This window comes from Opisthorchis viverrini (assembly GCF_000715545.1).
Source record: "Opisthorchis viverrini unplaced genomic scaffold opera_v5_265, whole genome shotgun sequence".
NCBI classification, from domain to species: domain Eukaryota; kingdom Metazoa; phylum Platyhelminthes; class Trematoda; order Opisthorchiida; family Opisthorchiidae; genus Opisthorchis; species Opisthorchis viverrini.
Window position 1 is genome coordinate 610742 of NW_008751920.1, and position 18704 is coordinate 629445.

The 18704-nt window shown below is 45.5% G+C and overlaps 1 protein-coding gene across 1 annotated transcript in view; it reads right to left on the reverse strand.

The window, feature by feature from the left end:
- Positions 1–18704, reverse strand: part of T265_09230 (hypothetical protein) — a gene marked incomplete at both ends in the record, with an annotated part of 39835 nt that overhangs the window by 12374 nt on the left and 8757 nt on the right. The window contains 10 exons of the mRNA XM_009175249.1: positions 2095–2467; positions 2825–2998; positions 4670–4881; positions 6088–6509; positions 6592–6814; positions 11490–11856; positions 12282–12400; positions 13647–13829; positions 14824–14898; positions 15557–15780. Of these exons, the coding sequence (XP_009173513.1) occupies positions 2095–2467; positions 2825–2998; positions 4670–4881; positions 6088–6509; positions 6592–6814; positions 11490–11856; positions 12282–12400; positions 13647–13829; positions 14824–14898; positions 15557–15780 (2372 nt within the window). The remainder of the gene's footprint in view (positions 1–2094; positions 2468–2824; positions 2999–4669; positions 4882–6087; positions 6510–6591; positions 6815–11489; positions 11857–12281; positions 12401–13646; positions 13830–14823; positions 14899–15556; positions 15781–18704) is intronic.

Below are 18704 nucleotides of genomic sequence, written 5' to 3' on the forward strand. Positions count from 1 at the left end.
CTGTTTTATAAACTTCTCTTGGAATGAAGTCATGCACTAACAAACAAGAACCGTACGCTAAATGCTATGGTACATGTGCGGCGGTATCAAACTGGTGTAAAACAGTATTTTGTCATGACTTCACCGAACAGAGTAGAAGTCAACACGCAAAAGCCAACTCTGGCCACTAGGGGTGAAGCGTGTCGCAACATGACTGAAATGTGTTGGAAATTTGGCGGTGGCTGGACTGAATCAAACGACGGACAGAAGCTTCTCAGAAGCTCCCAGCCAGAGCAGTCCAGACAATTATGAAGTCACCACTTATAAGCCAGCCTTTTTGGTCCTAAAACTGAATCAGGCGTAGTGATACCAAGGCCATTGACTGTTTCACAAACAAAGTACACGACTGAAACTTGAGTATGATGATGCCTGTTGCGGGCAGTATAGTTAGTGAATGAATCGATTAAAAGTGCCGAATTTGTTCGGCGTTAGCTCTCATTCAGTTGTCATTGTCTGATACCAAATCATTATCGCTTTCTAATCGTATCGAATGATCTTGGCTACTTATGCCTACAAAGCAAATAGCGCCCTTGTGTCCCACCAGAATTTACTGGGGTGCACCTCTAAGGACACTTGCCGAAACTGGTCCTAATCGGCATGAGAGAATATCAGAAAGTGTCATATTGCTATCCTCCTTCTGTAGAACTGAATTGCTTTGTCGATAAACAGGAAGCCACATTTGTTTAATAGTTGCTCTTGTTGGTTACAAGAACAGTGCCCCGAGATTGTTTAAGACAAAGAAGCGATTGCCTGCACAAAATAGAAGAAAGAATTATCTTGGCAAACCTTTTCTATCAATTTCATGAAAATAAGGGTGTCATTCATTGAATGTATGAAACTATGAACAGACATGCTATGCTAGCATCCTTCTCACCTTGGGCATGCCACGACGGCATGGCTGTTGCAAAAACACCCTTGTACGCAAGGCGAACATACGCTAATCAGTCGCTATTACTGTATGACAGCGATCCACCGGCAGGCTTAGAATACAGTTTTGAAATAATGTTGACTCAACGACATTAATTGGGGTGAACAATAGTGGTCACCTTGACAGACCTCATGTCCATAAACCACTTTCCCTAAGCAGTCAAACATCGTCTTTTATTGAAGATTGGCATGCGTCAGCCCCGTTACAAGATAGCGTTCTTCGTTCTGTCATATGAAACAGTCTCGGAATACGAATAGTTTTGGGACCGAACAGTTTTGCTGTTTTCTTGGGAGCATTCTGTCGTCTGCGGGACAGATATACCCGAACACTTAGGACTATAGTGTGCCGAAATTTAGTGAAGCCCGAATTTAAAAAACGATTGAAATTTCAAAGTCTCCCTCCCCTGTTGTCGTCAACTTCGGGGACAGGATTTCAGTCACACTGGTCTAGAAAAGAATATGTGTCCGAGCCCGCTCAAAGGCATTCTCCTAACCAGACATACATGTGTACCTCAGTAATGCCTATCTGTTGACGGAATGGTTTTTTTTAATCAAACCATTCAATCAGCTGACTCCATTTGATCCCTGCTTGTCTAATACTTGATACGTGATTCTTGATAAACTACCAGGTAAATGAACTCATATGCTGTTTCTAAGAAAAGTCAGCAAAAACTACGCGCGTGTAACTCTTCACATCGAACTGATGAATACTCTGCGGTGAAGTGCATGGCAAACATAATCCTCCAAACTAAAGTGGGTTTGTAAGACATGCTATGGGGATAACTGGAACTCGTCTCCACATCACTAGCCCTAATAGTCCTAACCTGGCGCCATTACTCCCGGTAAATCGGGATTAATCGAACCCAAAGAGAGCCCCCTCCAAGAGGCCAATCTGTTGCATAGGCCGCAACAACGCTCTCCATCGACAACGATCCTGGTCCCTGGCGGAGAGGCCAAAATTCCCTTTTTCCCGTGGTGTCCTCTTGTGGGAGGACGATGATTAATGTGTTCGTACTAGAAGGCTGTTCAAACCAGTGGCATGCAAACAGGTTCTTCAAACCCAGCAATCCGTCACAAGTCACCGGGGGGACCTAAGCACTAATCACCCAGACAAGAACATAGACATACCCAGCCAGAGGTATTCCGCATCAGCAAACTAGCTCCAGGAGAAGCTCCGGCTGCCACTGCCTCAGCCCGCATTTGCACACGTTCGAACAGTTCACGATAATTTGGCATGGGTTTCGCACCAATGCTTCTTCCATCACTTTCCTCTTCAGGTAAAAAGTGCCTGGGTGGGTGATCCGGGTGAGAAATGTCAATCAATCCTATCATCAAATCACGAAGTCTGGCACCCACTTGCAGAAGTTCTTTGGTTTGGAACCCACATCCAAAAGTAGAGTTCGTACTGGGTTCTGAAGCTATTCCACAAATCTCTTCGTCAGTTAGACAGAGAAGGCGATGATGCAAGCAATCGGCAAACGTATACACCAAAGGCAGATAACTGGAAGGTAGACAGACAGATGCAAACTCCAGGGCTTGAGTGGACGAACAAATTCAAACCGAAAACGAAAATGAATAATCAGATCGGAGGATATATTTATATATAAGTAGGTAGGTAAATAGATTCGGCGATACTGAAGCAGCGCCCAACAATATTGTTCCATACATATCCACAGATTCACTTCCCTGGTATCTGTTCCAACTCACATTCCTATGTGAATTCAACCGATCTGGTGTTGCTTTTTAACACTGAATGTTCACCAGTTGATGTAGATGAAAATGGTGAGTGGAACAGTAAAATATTATGACAGAAATAATTTGAGTTCATTAGAAGCGACACTGGAAATAAGAAAGATACCTTTGTACATCACTAGGATTTTCAGGCAGCTCTCCCGATGATAAGAGATTGAAGATCGGATACGTTCCGTGATTTGCGGCTGCATCTGTTTGTGTTCGGCTAGTTGTGGAAAATTGGACTAGATGCCAAAGCGAGCGGATGAAGACGGGGTGATCGGAGTAGACCGAATTCAGTCTGGAACAGCGAGAAAGAAGGCAGTCGAGGGAACATCAGTCAATAAAGTCATACGGATGCAGGATTCCGGAGAGTTCAGCTAAGCGCGAGCGCCTTTCGTCTTCATGAAACGCATCCAAAGGGTGCAGATGAGTTGGTTAACTTCAAGCTGCTGACCACTCAGGCACACAGCCACCGACCGATTAGCACAGTTGCGAAACTGGAATTATCGCGTTAGTGGAAATCTGGTGGTTTCAGCCGTGAACAAAATGTTATGTGGAGAAATACACTAATTTGCAAATCAACTTGGTTTTCACGAAAGACTCAACTGAATCTCTCGCTCATGATATTCAAGTAGGACATAAGGTTGACGGAAACTCAGGGACTGCGCCTACCTGATGAACCCTAAGAAGGGCGAAACCAGTCGTGGGCTGTCGAAGAGTTTTCACCAACCTTGTGAGTAGTTCCCTTTATGAAAATATACTGCGATATCTCGAATACCGTGCCAACTGAATTATGAGGCGGCCTGTGTGAAGCACATTCAGTTGTAAAATATAATAAACGAGATATTCACTTCAGTCTCTCGTGAAAACCAAAATGATTTGCAAATTAGTGTATTTCTCGAAAACCGTCCAATTTGGGTTCAAATAGAACATAAGGTTGATGGAAACTCGGGGACTGCGCCTACCTGATGAACCCTATGAAGGGCGAAACCGATCATGGGCTGTCGAAGAGTTTTAAGAAACCTTGTGAGTAGTTCCCATTATGAAAATGTTATATCATTTCAAAAGTCCCATCAGTTATTAGTCCAGCATTAGTCAGTCCCATCAAATGTTTGATTGAAAAAAGTTATTATCGGCACCACGACTTTGGTGGCGACCGACTCTACTGCGTGATTCCGACGAAATGCCCAATCTGTCTACCGGATTTTCATTACGAAAATTCCTGCGTGAAACAAATTCGTCCAGTAGGTGTAAAAGGCTAGAAATTATCAAGCTAGACATAAGAATAGTCCCCCAAAAACAGTGAGTAACAGCCTGAAAAGTGCTGCGTGTCCAAAGGCATTCTATCCACCCAATCAGAAATTGCGCATTGTATAAATGACGGTGAATATCGTCAGAGGGGTACACTGACAAAATCGCCATCATTTTGGGCTTAGAGGCACCACGTTTAACGTTACAAGCGGATACACGCAATACAGTCCCGTTTGTTCCGGGACAATTGAACTGACCCTCAAGTGTTATCATCGTGTTCAGTTGCTCCAAGATAGGCATCACTGCTAACCAATTACATAGATGTGTTCGGAAAACGGGCCATCTATAATGACTAGCTCTCACGCATCCTGATTACACTGAAACGTCAGTTAAGCCTGAGCAGTTTTCTCGAAGGCTGAAAGGCACTCGTCAGTGGCTAAGGTCAAATTGTAAAACGCATGGAAGACCATATACTTGGTCGCGGTTACTAACAAGCTATCCACAGCAAATACACAAATAAGAACACCCATGAGTTTGTTCAATTCAGGAATGTGAACCCATAATATGGGTATTAGCCAGTGTTTTAGGGCCCATAACAAACGTCAGAAACGAAATTTGCTTGGCCAAAAGTGAGCAAAGTAGTGTATATGGGGTCAAAGTGGTTGGGATTACACAGAACCGTCAAACGATGCGAACAACCTGTCTCAGTCAAGCTTACCCAATCATCGCCAGAGAGGGAAGTCCGTAGATCTGTGTTAACGAATAATGAAGTTGCGCCAAAGAGCGAACCAAGTCAGAGTGATCAGGGCACAGAACGCCGGAATGTGTGGATGACAACGAAGTATTCTCGCTCAAACAACGCAGTGCGCCGGATGCCAAAGAGGGTAATGTGCGCCGGAGGACTGAGAACATGTCCGTAATTTGTGTATCCTGGATACAGAGGACGGAAATGATTCCCTTGTTAAAGAGAATTAGACGAAGCCGAATTCCGGGAAAAAGCTAACATGTACAATATATATAAATTAACTTAGACTGAATTCGGTTAGGATCAACTTCAAGTATGGGTAGCAAAACCAGATTACTGCGTGAAAGGTGCTGTCAATGCACAGATGATGTTCAGTTATTTTTCTACAAGGGGCAGCCGTGTGAAAACATACTACGTGTATCAACTATCTACAAAATACTTGGAGAATACGGTGATGACGGACGTTCCAAACCGATTTTGGATTTTAATCGTTCATTTTTATCACCCTTTTGGTACGTAGCTGCTATGCCACCCGAAGGAAGCATGAGGGCTAGGATACTGCCAGGTTGCCAAAACCTGGACATGGGAAGTTGAGATGCACGGGTGGCGTTAGAACCCCTGACCTTCCGGTCAGCAAATTCGCGCTCTAACAACTGGACCATCGCATGGATAATGGTGTAACCTACACCAATCTCGACTTAAAACACTTTTTTAAATGGCCAGTCGCAAATAATAGTGTCCGGATAGAAATGACTCGACGTAGGGTGAACGTGTCTTAGTATGCAATATCAAACCTGCACCACAAGACTCGAACTCTTGCACATGACGTCAGGGCATATTAACTTCACATCAAGGTACCTTTGACTTTTTATTCGAGCAGTTCAGGATTACTTCAAGGGAAGATAAACTTTGACAGCTCGAATGTCGAACTAACGAAAACCTCAAGCGGTATTTGTGTAGCCATATTCAGTTAAAGACTATCATAAACGGACTAACAGGCTGAAACTCAGCTGTCTCCCGTCTTCTGACACTTGAAAATAAGTGTACTTCACTAATACTTGAAATCTTAGGATGGGAAAGGTATCGTGTGATCAAAAGCTCTATCCGTTAGATTTATGCAGTGGATAACATGATCGGCGCTACTATCCCGATCAGAATAATGGCACTACCGTTCAGAAAACACTAATACGTGCGAAAATGTTAGATAATACACGGGAATTTGAAGGATCTTGAAATCGGTACGAGTAGACCTGGCATGATCGACGGGCATGAACTAAAGTTACATGGACGATTAGTATCTCGCTAGACCCAAGCACTTCTTTTGTCCAGGTAATGTGTACGTACGAAATTTACGATAGCATACAGAGAACCACAACTTCATATTCTCTCACCCAAGCGGGCCTATAGACAGTGGGTTGTTTCTGCAGCTGCTCGGACCGGCTTCCGACATTTCGCTGCTCTGTGTCTTCATCCTCCTCGTCTGAAGACTCATCGGCCCGGTCTGTATGAAGGCACACTAGCGGTTTCGGATTCTTCAAAGGTCGCATCGACGGCATTCCGGGGGCACGAAGTGCGTGGATGAGGAGCCAGGCGATGGAACGGACTAGTTTTGCCGCCATATCAGGCGGTACGGTGGGATTTAGGCGAGCAACATTAGGATGTTCGACGAGTGATTGACCTTCCTCGTCTGCTTCCTCGTTATCCGGAGCCAACTCCATCAGGTCATGTGGTACCGGCGACGCCGGACTAGCTGTTGAGTCGGTCGGACAGATCAGCTTGGGTACCGCCACAGTGACCAATGTGTACAATAAGCCTGAAAAACGGCAAAAGTTAGCACATACGATAACCAGTCACGCAACAGATGTGCTACGCGCAACTTGGAATCGTTAACTTACTGATAGACGGTACAAGGAAAATTGAACGTTTTTCCGAGGCAGTTCCTTCACCACACGTGAGACAAATGTCGGAAATAGATTGAAGTGCCGAAGGAGTATCGAACAATCGGGCACCAATCCCACGAACAATTCGTTCACTCGGTGTCGACACGCCTGGATCCGGTGCCAAAACGTCATTCAGCGCGGAAGCCAGCAAGTATTTTAAAGCGGTCGAGCGATCTTCCTAAGAAAAGGTAGAAAGACACTAGTTTTTAAAAAATGACGCTGTGGTAAAAAACACGATAGCCACCTCTAAAAAAACCATCCCAAAATATCCTCAGCTGGCCTGATAAAAATTCCCTCGTCGATGACGTAAAAACACTACACCACAAAGACGAAGTCTAAAACTGGAGTGTAATGGGAATGGTATTTCCGTTTCAGATTGTACGCCCGGTCGGATCTGATAATTATCAAACCGCGTGGGCTTTTAGTTCACGCGTGTGGTGCTTGTTTTCAGGACAAACACACCCACTTGGTAGTGAAACGACGAGCTCAGTGCAGCATTCACCTTGAATTCTCCCTAAGCGACGGAGTCTGAGGTTTCCACATCTTGCTTTCGAAGTAACGCCTTCTTTAACGCAGTTTTTCAGTAAGCATGAGGAGGGAAACCGTCCGATGGATATCACAGAGTTACTCGTCTTTAAAGATGACTGTGAGACAGCAAATCTCCCACAAGAGAATGCAATAGCCTCGTTTCATAGGGCTAACTATGAACTGTTCGGCTATTCTGTGATTTGCATTTCACGTGAAGCCAGATGTTAAGCTGATGCCTTTGTGGTTTGAACAGCCGTCTCGCGCACTGTTCTTGATTAGAGGTATGATAAGCTATTGGCCGGACTGGGTCATTGTTCCCAAATGATTTCAGACAATCTAGCTAGGACGCGTTGTCATCTTTACGCAGTGCTGGTTGGGGGCGCAATGGCGTCTCAGGGCAGAAAAGCATTTGGTAATCAATCAACCCACGGACCATGGCTCGAACTGAGAGGCGACCAACTAAACTGCTGTTGAAAATATTCTACCTAGCGATGCAGTCAATGGCTTTTGCTGCATAATACTTTTGATTCGTTCACTAACACACGGTGTTCTGGATCCGGTTTTGCGGATTAGCCCGAACGGTTCCCCTGCTGCACTAGCCTGCTCAGTACTTTGACCTTCCTAACTTCACCACGTCTCCAAAAACAAACGTCGTTTGAGTTGATGTTCAACATACCGTCCAACCGAATTGTTTTGTGGACCCCAAAGGCACCGAGGTGAACCCTCGTCTAGAAATGAAACAGAGCGTTAAATAGCCCTAACATCCGAGGAACGTGAAGTAGATAACTCAGTGACGTGCCAGCTGCTATGCCACCCGAGGGAAGCACGAGGGCTGGGATACTGCCAGGTTGCCCAAGCCTAGACAGGGGAAGTCCAGAGGCAGAGGTCGGGTTCGAACCAGAGACCTTCCGGTCAGTAAATTCGCGCTTCAACCACTTGAGCCATCTCGCTTCCAGTGAATAAAAGCAGAGACAGCAACATCAATATTGACACTGACGCCTATTAGCCACACAACCACAAGGTTTATCTAATTATATATGAAGCTTTAAAGTGAAAAGAAGGGAAAAGGGTGGGTAAGGGAGGGGACCCGGTGTTGGCCCAGGCGCATAAACCTCCAGACGCTCAACACGACAATCTGGAAAGACACTGACAGTAAGAACACCACTAACATCGGTAAGCCACCAAGAAAAAGCAGGAGGGGCCACGGGGACCCATTCTGGAAAGCGTACTGCACCGACAATAACTAAGCCCTACGTAATCTCCTTCACGCCCTTCTGCCAAGTCATGCGTCACCCACCTCGAGGTGTCCGCTATTCTGAAGGGGGTACAGGGAACAACACTTGTCTCGGTAGACGTTGTTTCGGCATGTGTAGCACGTGGCCGAACGACCGTACTTGATGGATCTGGATGTTTTCCGCGATTGAAGTACCTGCCACACAACCAAATACCCGTTTTCTAATTACCTCGCAACAAACTAGTTGACGCCATTCGACACCGGCAACGCTTCTGAGGCACCGTGGTTAAAACCTGTGTTTTGCACCCTTACAACACAGCCTTTACTAGAGCCTAGTACATACCACCCTTGAGACTAAGAAATATGTCTTTTTGACGCCACAAGTGACGCAAATTGGTGAACGCCTTCCAGGCCTTCGAGACTACTGCACTAACTTCATCAACACACTTCCGGCAGAACTTCATTTCCGAGGTACGTGATATTCTCCGTAACCTCTAGTGATTCTTCTTGAATCGTAAGAAGCACGTTCAGAAACTGCATCTTCTGCAGCATGACTTTGCACTTTGAAGGTGCAAGACGCATGCCGAAAGATGGTATGACGGTGGTCAGTCTGTTCGACAGGGCTTGTGCATCGCCTTCGTCTGCAAGGATGAGGAGGATATAGTCTGCATGCTCCAGATCGACAAGGTTCACGCCTGCAACGATTTGAATACAGGGGTTTTAAAGATCTTCAAGCGTTTGCCTGATTAGTCCATCGACGGGGAATTCAAACGAGAATGGGGCGAGAGTGGACATCCTTGTCGGACACCGCTTTTGGAGCTGCCCATGCACTCTTACACTCCAAGAAGCAGATGAATATGGGGACCGGATTATGTTCATAAACTTCTGGGGCATACCCTGTTGAGCAAATGTGATTAAAAGTGCCCAACGGTCGACAGAGTCGAAAGCACCCTTGAACTCAAGGAACACAAAGATTGCGGGTCGTCTGTGCATATGGCCTTGCTCTAACACCTGACGGAGTGTGGAGATGTGGTCAACGCAAACTCTACCCGTCCGAAATGCCGCTTGAGGCTCACGGGTCAAGGATTCACAGGCCGTAAGATGACGGAGAATCAGTGACGCCACAAGCTTTGTTACAACATGAGTCAAATTAACACCCCTGTGGTTACTACATTCACTGCGAGTACCGTTTTTTTAATGGGCACAATTACCGGTTCACCGGTAAGGTCCAAACAGGCTAGGCAGGCACTGACTGAGGAATCGACCCACATCCTGGAATAGAGCCGGTAGAAGGTCGTCATGACCTGCAGCACGATGACGCTTGATTAGAGATATACACTTGGACACTTGGTGCCGAAGGGCGTTTCATGTTCACAATCCACCTTTCTGCTGAATGCCAGGATTCCTGATTGGAGGCGGCAGGTGGCCAACAAAATTGTTGTTAGAAATACTGTGCCCGATGGCTCAAATGTTCTTTGCTGGATACAAAAGAGCCGTTTTGGTCCATGATAGTTCAGCTGACAGGAGGCTTCCGAAAACCAGGTGAATGATACAAGTGGAACGTTTCCAGGACTTCTAGTACCTTCCATTTCTTCGGCCTTTCGGATCCACCAAGCTTCTGAGTCTTCACCCGGCGTCGGATGATGCGTCGAATTGTAGTTGCTGCTAGGAGGAGTCTGTCTCCGGGACTCCTGAAAAGCCTTAGATCCTATTGGAGATCAAATGTTTGGATGAGGTTGGCTGAGTTGTATAGCAAATGGTACTTCCAGTTTTGAGAAGCGCATCGCACATCTGTTCCCACTGACCATAATAACCGACATCGGACTGTCCGGCGACGTTTCGAGGAGCCGGTTCTGATAGAATCGTTTGATCTCCAGATCCACTAGCTTCCTAATTGTTAAGCAGAGTGTGCGCATTCCGCGTAGACTTGCAAAGCGCAAAAAAGCAGCAGCGCGCCAGTGCATGGTCCGAGTTCATGTTGGTATTCCAGAAGGATGGCGGGCAGTGATCCACTCTCGCCACCGGTAACTGACGGTGATCCGGTTTATTAGGATTCGGGGCTGGTTCGTTGGCGGGCACCACGTTGTCAAGCGATCTCCACTGTACCGGAAATTGATACTGTAAAGAAACAGTTTGTGATCAGTACACACATTTGAAGCAGGCGATCTCCCATATCCAGGCGTATCGTACCCAATCCAAGACGACCACCCAATTGGACCCCAGCAGCGCTTAATCATATTATCAGCAACCACAACGATATCTGAGCTTTTAGTCCGTTGTAAAAAAAAAGCAACTAGAGCGTCATAGAAACTGTTTTGGCAGATTCAGAGCTATTCAGTGGGGGCGTAAGCAGACACGTCTCACTTTCTTGAGATTCTCCCACAGACTTTACCAAACGAACAACGCATAGGCGACTGTCAACGGGTATCCAATCAAGTAGAGACGCTTCCGTTTGTTCACTCAATACGATACCCACGCCAGCAGACCCGGCTACAGTGGTCTCTGCATCGCCAGAGGTGCGCAGCCGGAATCTGGAAGAGAGCGAGGAGGCGGTCAGTTCGATACAGTACCTGCGTCCTGTATCCTTGTTACTAACAGATTGCACGCATCAATTTATAAGGAATCCAGCGTACGAGCAAGAAGCGCTCGTTGTCCTGCTTGCTTCAGTGTGCGAACATTAAAGGTGACTAAGTAGACCGGCTTTCGGTTAGAAAAAACAGAGTTCGAAGTGTTTAGGGTTTTAAGGGAATTCGGACACACGTTGCAGCTGAGCGTCAACAGAGCGGTCAGGCCTAGTGCTGGGACCCGCGGAATGAGTGATTGTAGGGTAGGGTAGAAGAGGGGATATATAATAGTGTGAGAAGGGGCAAAATGTGCTGCACGTATAGGGGGTGCTTAAAAGGGCTGAGAGACAACACGAGCAGAGTGGTGCAGATCGATATCTAATATGGAAGTTATGCCTTACGAAATCAGTCGTGAACGACCTGACGGAACCTCTTATACAAAGACACGGCCTTCGTCGACGCGCACACCGAAGAACAGCTTCAATGGCCAAAGAGGACGCTGCAGATTTCATAGAGTTGTAACGTACCTTGCGTAAGTTCGCGTCAGCCCAGGTGAGCGGAGCCAAAACCAATTGGACAAAGGTTGCTGCACGAGGCACTCGTTGGAATTCGATCGGGTCGAATACCGCAACATCATTGTCGGTAGCATTTTGATTCGTCAAATAGCCTGCAGTTGGTGGTAACTGACGATCAACAAATTGAGCTAGAATGCGGAAGTAGTGACATTTGGCAAGATATGTGTACAACCAGAGACGATTGGAGTAAAGGGAATCGTTTGAGGGTGCATGAACAGTGGAGGTTTCGATTAATTTAGGGGATATCATATCTTCCAAAAGGCGCACCGGAATTGTGTAGTCACTCGATGGGGATATGGCAGGAAGACTAGCTAGATAACTGAAAGTGAAAGGAGAAAACAAATGAATTGTAGGGTTCAGTATCGTTCTGACAGTACTTGTGATGTAACTTGTGTCAATTCATAAATTACTGAAAGGTTATCGAGTTCCCCCAGCAGAAAACCAGTCTTCGCAAGAATGTGTTTACGTTTTACATTTTAAATCGTTAAAAACCCAGGGACATGTTTGGTTGCTATAAGTAGTGGGCCGTTTGAAAAGCTTTATATTATATTCTTTCCTATTCGAAACTGATGAACATCAACTTCCTCATCCCGTTGCAACCAATTTAATACAGCTGTGTGCAGGAACATTGTAATATTTTTTTTTAAATATGTGGTATATAGACGGAATTTTGAGTGTCTCCATCAGTATAAGACTAGCAAAGCAACGATAATCTTTAATGTAAGGGTTCGAAGGAAAACTTACTTGAGGACCACGCGCAGCGTAGAGCCGAGGACGAAACGTTGATCTGAGGATTCGGATGACATCCAAAACAGAGAAGTGGTGAGCCCTTGTCTGGATAGCAACAGTCGACAGGCAGTGAGCTAGCGGATATAAGGAGGGTGGCGTACGAAATTGGTGGGGAGTGTACCAATGAAAGTCATTTTTTATAGAAAAAGACGACCATCTGCTCAGCTAAAGCGTTTGTTAACGAGGCTAGCTACAACCTATCGGCATTAGACAATCTAGGAAACTTTTCATAAGTCCAAAATACGTGGTGAGATTATTACAGCCAAGAAGTTGCCGGTCATTGCGATCAAGTTCAACCGCAATGACCGAACAGCGACTCTCTGAAGTGGAAATAGTACATCCATCGAACCTACAAGCCAAAATCTGCGTACGATAAAACAGAAACGGTGGAGCTGCCTGGAACTATCACGACATCGTCCAGTCGAAAGCCGAACAGAGAGTAATAGATTAATGGATCTGGGCGAAACCAAGGGGCGCTAAAAAACCTCATTTTTGGCAAGGCGTGAAGCAGCCTTGAGGCCATGACGAGTACGGATCCACGACTCCAAATCAGAACCTTCAAACAAGACAGTGAAAAACGTTCTACTACTCATCCGTATTTCACCGGCGCGCCTTACGATGTGCAATGACGGTCGGAGCTCGGATCGCACAGTCTTTTCGGGTGGCTGACCCCAGGGTTTGTGAGGGTAGCCACGGAACCTAAAAACAGCTATACTTGGTAATGGCGAGTACGGCAACAATTAGTTGTGTTTGGATGTCTTATTTGAAAACGAGTGCCAAGACTAAACAGTGGTGGAAGCTGCACAAACGATTATCAGAAACACTACAACAAACCAGGGATAAGTGCCATGGAATTTCCAGTGTTTTCGGAGGCACTCTCATTCAAAAGTCGATTTTGGCCGAAGGCTCACTTCAGTGTTGAGCACAACCTGAGCAGTCAAACCAAACTGAAGAATCAATGGACCTAGTTTTGGGTAGCGGGCTGTCAGTAGCTCTCAAATATCATGGACTGCATATAGCCTAGGAGCGCTGATAAAATCGTAAAGCTGTGTAGATTATGGAAGTGGACTCAGTCACGTAACGGACTCGTCACAAAGCAACCATGAAATCGAACGGCTCCCAGATGGATGCTATCTGGAGGAAAAGTTGGTTGCGTGGCTGGAAATAATGAACGTCTGTTCGACAACTGTAAGCCTAGAAATGGCAGAAACCAAGCATATCTATTCAAGTATGAACACAGACTAACAGCCTAGCAAAGCACACTGGTAGATTCACTGTAAAATTGACAGTAGGATAGCGGGAAATCAGTGTAGAACATACAAGCCTGTCCTTGTCCAAAGTTCGTCGGCAATACCAGTTGAAAGAACGCATGAGACGGAAAAGCATCTTGTTGAATTCTCCAAATTCGTTTGACAAGTAAGATTCTTGATTGACTGGTATAGAACTGGAAAACCCGTTGAGTTGTTTGGCCAAAACGTCGAATTCCGCCGCAACCGCACGTTTCTAAATTGAACAGAGGTTAAGTGAGAAATTGCTCCACGGATACCAAAGATAGTTGAGGGACTGAGAAACAGCCTAGTTCCAAGATACTACTGTTTGAGTTGGCAGCTGATCACCATTGTTTTTGGCGATCCAGGAGTAGCTTCGAAAAATCAGACTCATCCGGTCTTTTTACAGAGGTGCTCGTACTTACAGTAAACAAATCACTTAAAGCTGCGGACAGAAATAGCCTTACCTCGCCGGGCGGGCTAAATCAAAGCCTATCCGGCTTCAGGTGACTGCACGATTTCGTACGGCAGCCAAGCATCGGTGTTGAACACTTATGTCATGCTGTCGATGAGGATGATGGTAACGATTCCCAGTACACCTCGTTTTCACCTTCCCTCTCAAAGTGAGGGCATATTTTCCGGTGAATAGAGCATCCACTTCACAAAACAACTACAGCATTCGCAGAATTCTCGGTGTTGACACTTATGTCATGCTGTCGATGAGGATGATGGTAACGATTCCCAGTACACCTCGTTTTCACCTTCCCTCTCAAAGTGAGGGCATATTTTCCGGTGAATACAGCATCCACTTCACAAAACAACTACAGCATTCGCAGAATTCCAAGGTACCTAGCGCAAGACGTGCGAGGGACTATCTGACGACTTGGATAGCCAGTTAAAGTCTAGACCATAAGGAACTTCTCGGCAGTGACAGTCACATGTTGATGAAAGATGCATTCTAAGTGGTGGTGCTGGTGACACTGTACTTCGGGGCACTTTTAGCAGTAGAACAAACTAAGGTAACTCGAAGAACAAAAATGTCAGCTTTATCTGGGATGGAGTCATTACACAGAAGGCAGAACGAAGAATCAGCTTCCTCAGAGCTTCATAACCGAAAGACTGAATCCTCAATTCACACTTCCGGTGATACTCCGTTATTGCAGAAATTTGGCCGAGGCCTGAACAGCTTCAAATTTCCTGTAAACCGGAAATAAAAGTTCCAAACTCACCACTGCAACACGGCATAAGATTCCACGAGCAAACGCCTGTATCCTTGCAGCAGCTTCATTCTGAACCCGGACAAGCTGAATCGGGACAAAAAATGACTGGATTTAAGACTAGCAGAATGAAACAACTGGGAGTCTGAACAGATCAGCACTAGATTCGTCAAAAACATAAGATTGATGGTTGAGCAAAGTTTGCTTGGTACTTACTGGCAAAAAACTGGTGGGTTGTTAACTCCCTACGGAGTAAAAGAGGCCAAAGAAAGGATCGGTTCCCAACCAAACTTAATGACTGGAATCTCATACAGTTGAGCATCGGTTTGCAGATTACAGTATTATTCATGGCATTGATGATAGCAATCAGTATTGTCATCCTGTTCAGCGTTGAACCGTCTGTAAGCAACTGGATTATGCCAGTATTTAGCTGCACAGGCAAGTTGTAAAAGAAATCAGAGAAGTGAAAATGGAGCAATGGGGTTAGGGAGGATTAAGCTGGAGAGCGCAAGCCGACTAACTCATGCATCCAGACTCGGATAGTGTATACATCAGACTCAAACCTATCAGGCAACACAACAATTTCGCCGAGTGATGCAAAGAAGACCTCAATCGTTCATGAGGGTATCAACGGCTCAAAACAATTCTTTCGTTCCCAGCTCAGTTTTAATTAATAGTGCGTGACAACCACTCTTCCGACGTCCAGAGACCACGAGATGGCTCGGTGGTTAGAGCGCGAACTTACTGACCGAAAGGTCCGTGGTTCGAACCCGATCTCTGGCTCTCGACTTCCCCTGTCTAAGCTTGGGCAACCTGGCAGTATCCCAGCCCTCGTGATTCCTACGGGTAGCATGACAGTTAGGCAGCGAAAGGGTTCTACAGCTAAACGATATTTGTATTTGTGCGCTCTCAGCAGATTATTTTTAGATGTGCAATTGGCTTCTTTGCAAGCACACATTTTTCTGTCACCTTGGACATCACATCGGATGGTTTGATATAAGCCAGAGGAAGGAAATAGTGATGGTGAAAAAGGAGAGGAAAAGTCCTGATATCAGTCCTAATTGATGAAGTGTAGTAAACGCAGAACACGTTCTGCAGAGTACGTGATCCACAGCACAGAAATAAGAAAATAAAACAGTTCCTAAGCAGATGAACTTGCTGACAGTCAATGGTAGATGGCTTACTACGTAAAGCGTCGGGGTATTCCCGACTACCTTATAGTATGATTTTACACTCTGAAGATGCGAAGAGCATCTCGTAAGAGCCTACACTTCTCAGAGCTTTGATGATGTGTTTGAGGGAGTGCGGAAGTAAGGACGACAATTTTATCCACGTGCACAGCGTCGGTCGACATTCTACACCATTTCCACGAGATCGGGTCCTCTGAGTGCCACTTACACTGTATCAATAATCACGAAGTTGGAAAGGGTGAAACCAAGCACCATTGGCGGAGCCCAGCTGGTTCGGAGAACACTCAAGACATGGAGCTGGACACTATCTCTCTACTTCTTGAATGAAAATCTGGTGCTTATAAAACTGATTCATCTATTTGGTGTTCCCCGGTAAGGTGAACAGTTTTATAGGGAAACCGGAAGGAAGGCCGGTTTCATATCTATGACCAACAAAATTGTCCACTGTTGTTATTGTGTTGGTAATCCAGCATATGTCACAGTTTACAAATGTCATATCCAAACATCCACAAACAGGTTGAAAGTCTATTGCTTTTTCTCGAGTGATGGCTCTTCTTGCTAATGGAAGGGATGCACGATGAGCCCAGAAGGCAATTCCACCGAAGCTAGGTTGGCGCCTCGGTGGTGATCATACGGGATTTTCAAGCTTTCCTTAAAAATACGCACACGCACGATAGATACCAGATATATGGTGCCTTTTTGGTTTCCCATATACACTGTAGTAAATATGCCCGGATCATGCCTATGAACAGACAGGAGGATACCTGGAACCGCAGATGTTTGGTCTGAACAGTTTCAGACCAAATTCAACTAAAAACTCAAAGCTCAGGTAACTAGCACTGGTGTGGCGTGGCCATTGGGCATCTAGATACATATGTCGAACATCGAGTTATGGTAGGCCCACATGCGCTTCCAAATGTTCCACCCATTTTCAAGACGCCATGGCAGACCACACATTAAGGATGAGGTGTTTTGTCACACTGCTTCGTTAAAATCCTGTCCTTAGCTAGCGTGATTCCAGAAAGGAAAATATTGTCTTCAGAAAAAAGTCCTGTAGCATGAACGTTCTCACAACTTAATGAGAGTTGTTAATTATAGGTCGCAATCATCGGCTTGCTGTCAGGTGCACCGTTAGATTGTGTCAATTTCGGGTGGATGATCTTTCGGAGAAGGAACACTGGATGCGAATGCGAACGATAGTGTGATCTGGATATAAACCACCGCCTCAGAGCGACCGATAATCTTTGTGTAGGCATCCAGAGCCTGACTTCTACACTCATTTGCATACCAATTTGGAGTTGACGTGAGACCTGAAATCCAGCTGAATCTCTCGTTTATGGTGTTTTTAAATTGGAGTCTGTTTACAAAAACGGTTGCGGTAAGTTGCTCACGGAACGTAAAAAGGCTGACTGCCTAAATTCCCTGTCAGTGGGATGATTCACCGACAGTCAGGATGTGACCTGAATCCTTATTCTGTGTTATCTCAGGCTTGCGGATTGGTAATTATAACTGTCGTGTGATGGGGCAGGTTCATCATTGTTAGAGGACAATATGTGAAACTGTGTTGGCTAGCGATGATGTTATTTTCCGATGGACTTGCTGCATAAAATAAACATCAGTCCGGAAGATGCGTTGTGTGAGCGCACGAGCGCCGTGACCACCATCTTCACACTACTCCAGCCCTCGTGATTCCTACGGGTAGCATGACAGTTAGGCAGCGAAAGGGTTCTACAGCTAAACGATATTTGTATTTGTGCGCTCTCAGCAGATTATTTTTAGATGTGCAATTGGCTTCTTTGCAAGCACACATTTTTCTGTCACCTTGGACATCACATCGGATGGTTTGATATAAGCCAGAGGAAGGAAATAGTGATGGTGAAAAAGGAGAGGAAAAGTCCTGATATCAGTCCTAATTGATGAAGTGTAGTAAACGCAGAACACGTTCTGCAGAGTACGTGATCCACAGCACAGAAATAAGAAAATAAAACAGTTCCTAAGCAGATGAACTTGCTGACAGTCAATGGTAGATGGATTACTACGTAAAGCGTCGGGGTATTCCCGACTACCTTATAGTGTGATTTTACACTCTGAAGATGCGAAGAGCATCTCGTAAGAGCCTACACTTCTCAGAGCTTTGATGATGTGTTTGAGGGAGTGCGGAAGTAAGGACGACAATTTTATCCACGTGCACAGCGTCGGTCGACATTCTACACCATTTCCACGAGATCGGGTCCTCTGAGTGCCACTTACACTGTATCAATAATCACGAAGTTGGAAAGGGTGAAACCAAGCACCATTGGCGGAGCCCAGCTGGTTCGGAGAACACTCAAGACATGGAGCTGGACACTATCTCTCTACTTCTTGAATGAAAATCTGGTGCTTATAAAACTGATTCATATATTTGGTGTTCCCCGGTAAGGTGAACAGTTTTATAGGGAAACCGGAAGGAAGGCCGGTTTCATATCTATGACCAACAAAATTGTCCACTGTTGTTATTGTGTTGGTAATCCAGCATATGTCACAGTTTACAAATGTCATATCCAAACATCCACAAACAGGTTGAAAGTCTATTGCTTTTTCTCGAGTGATGGCTCTTCTTGCTAATGGAAGGGATGCACGATGAGCCCAGAAGGCAATTCCACCGAAGCTAGGTTGGCGCCTCGGTGGCGATCATACGGGATTTTCAAGCTTTCCTTAAAAATA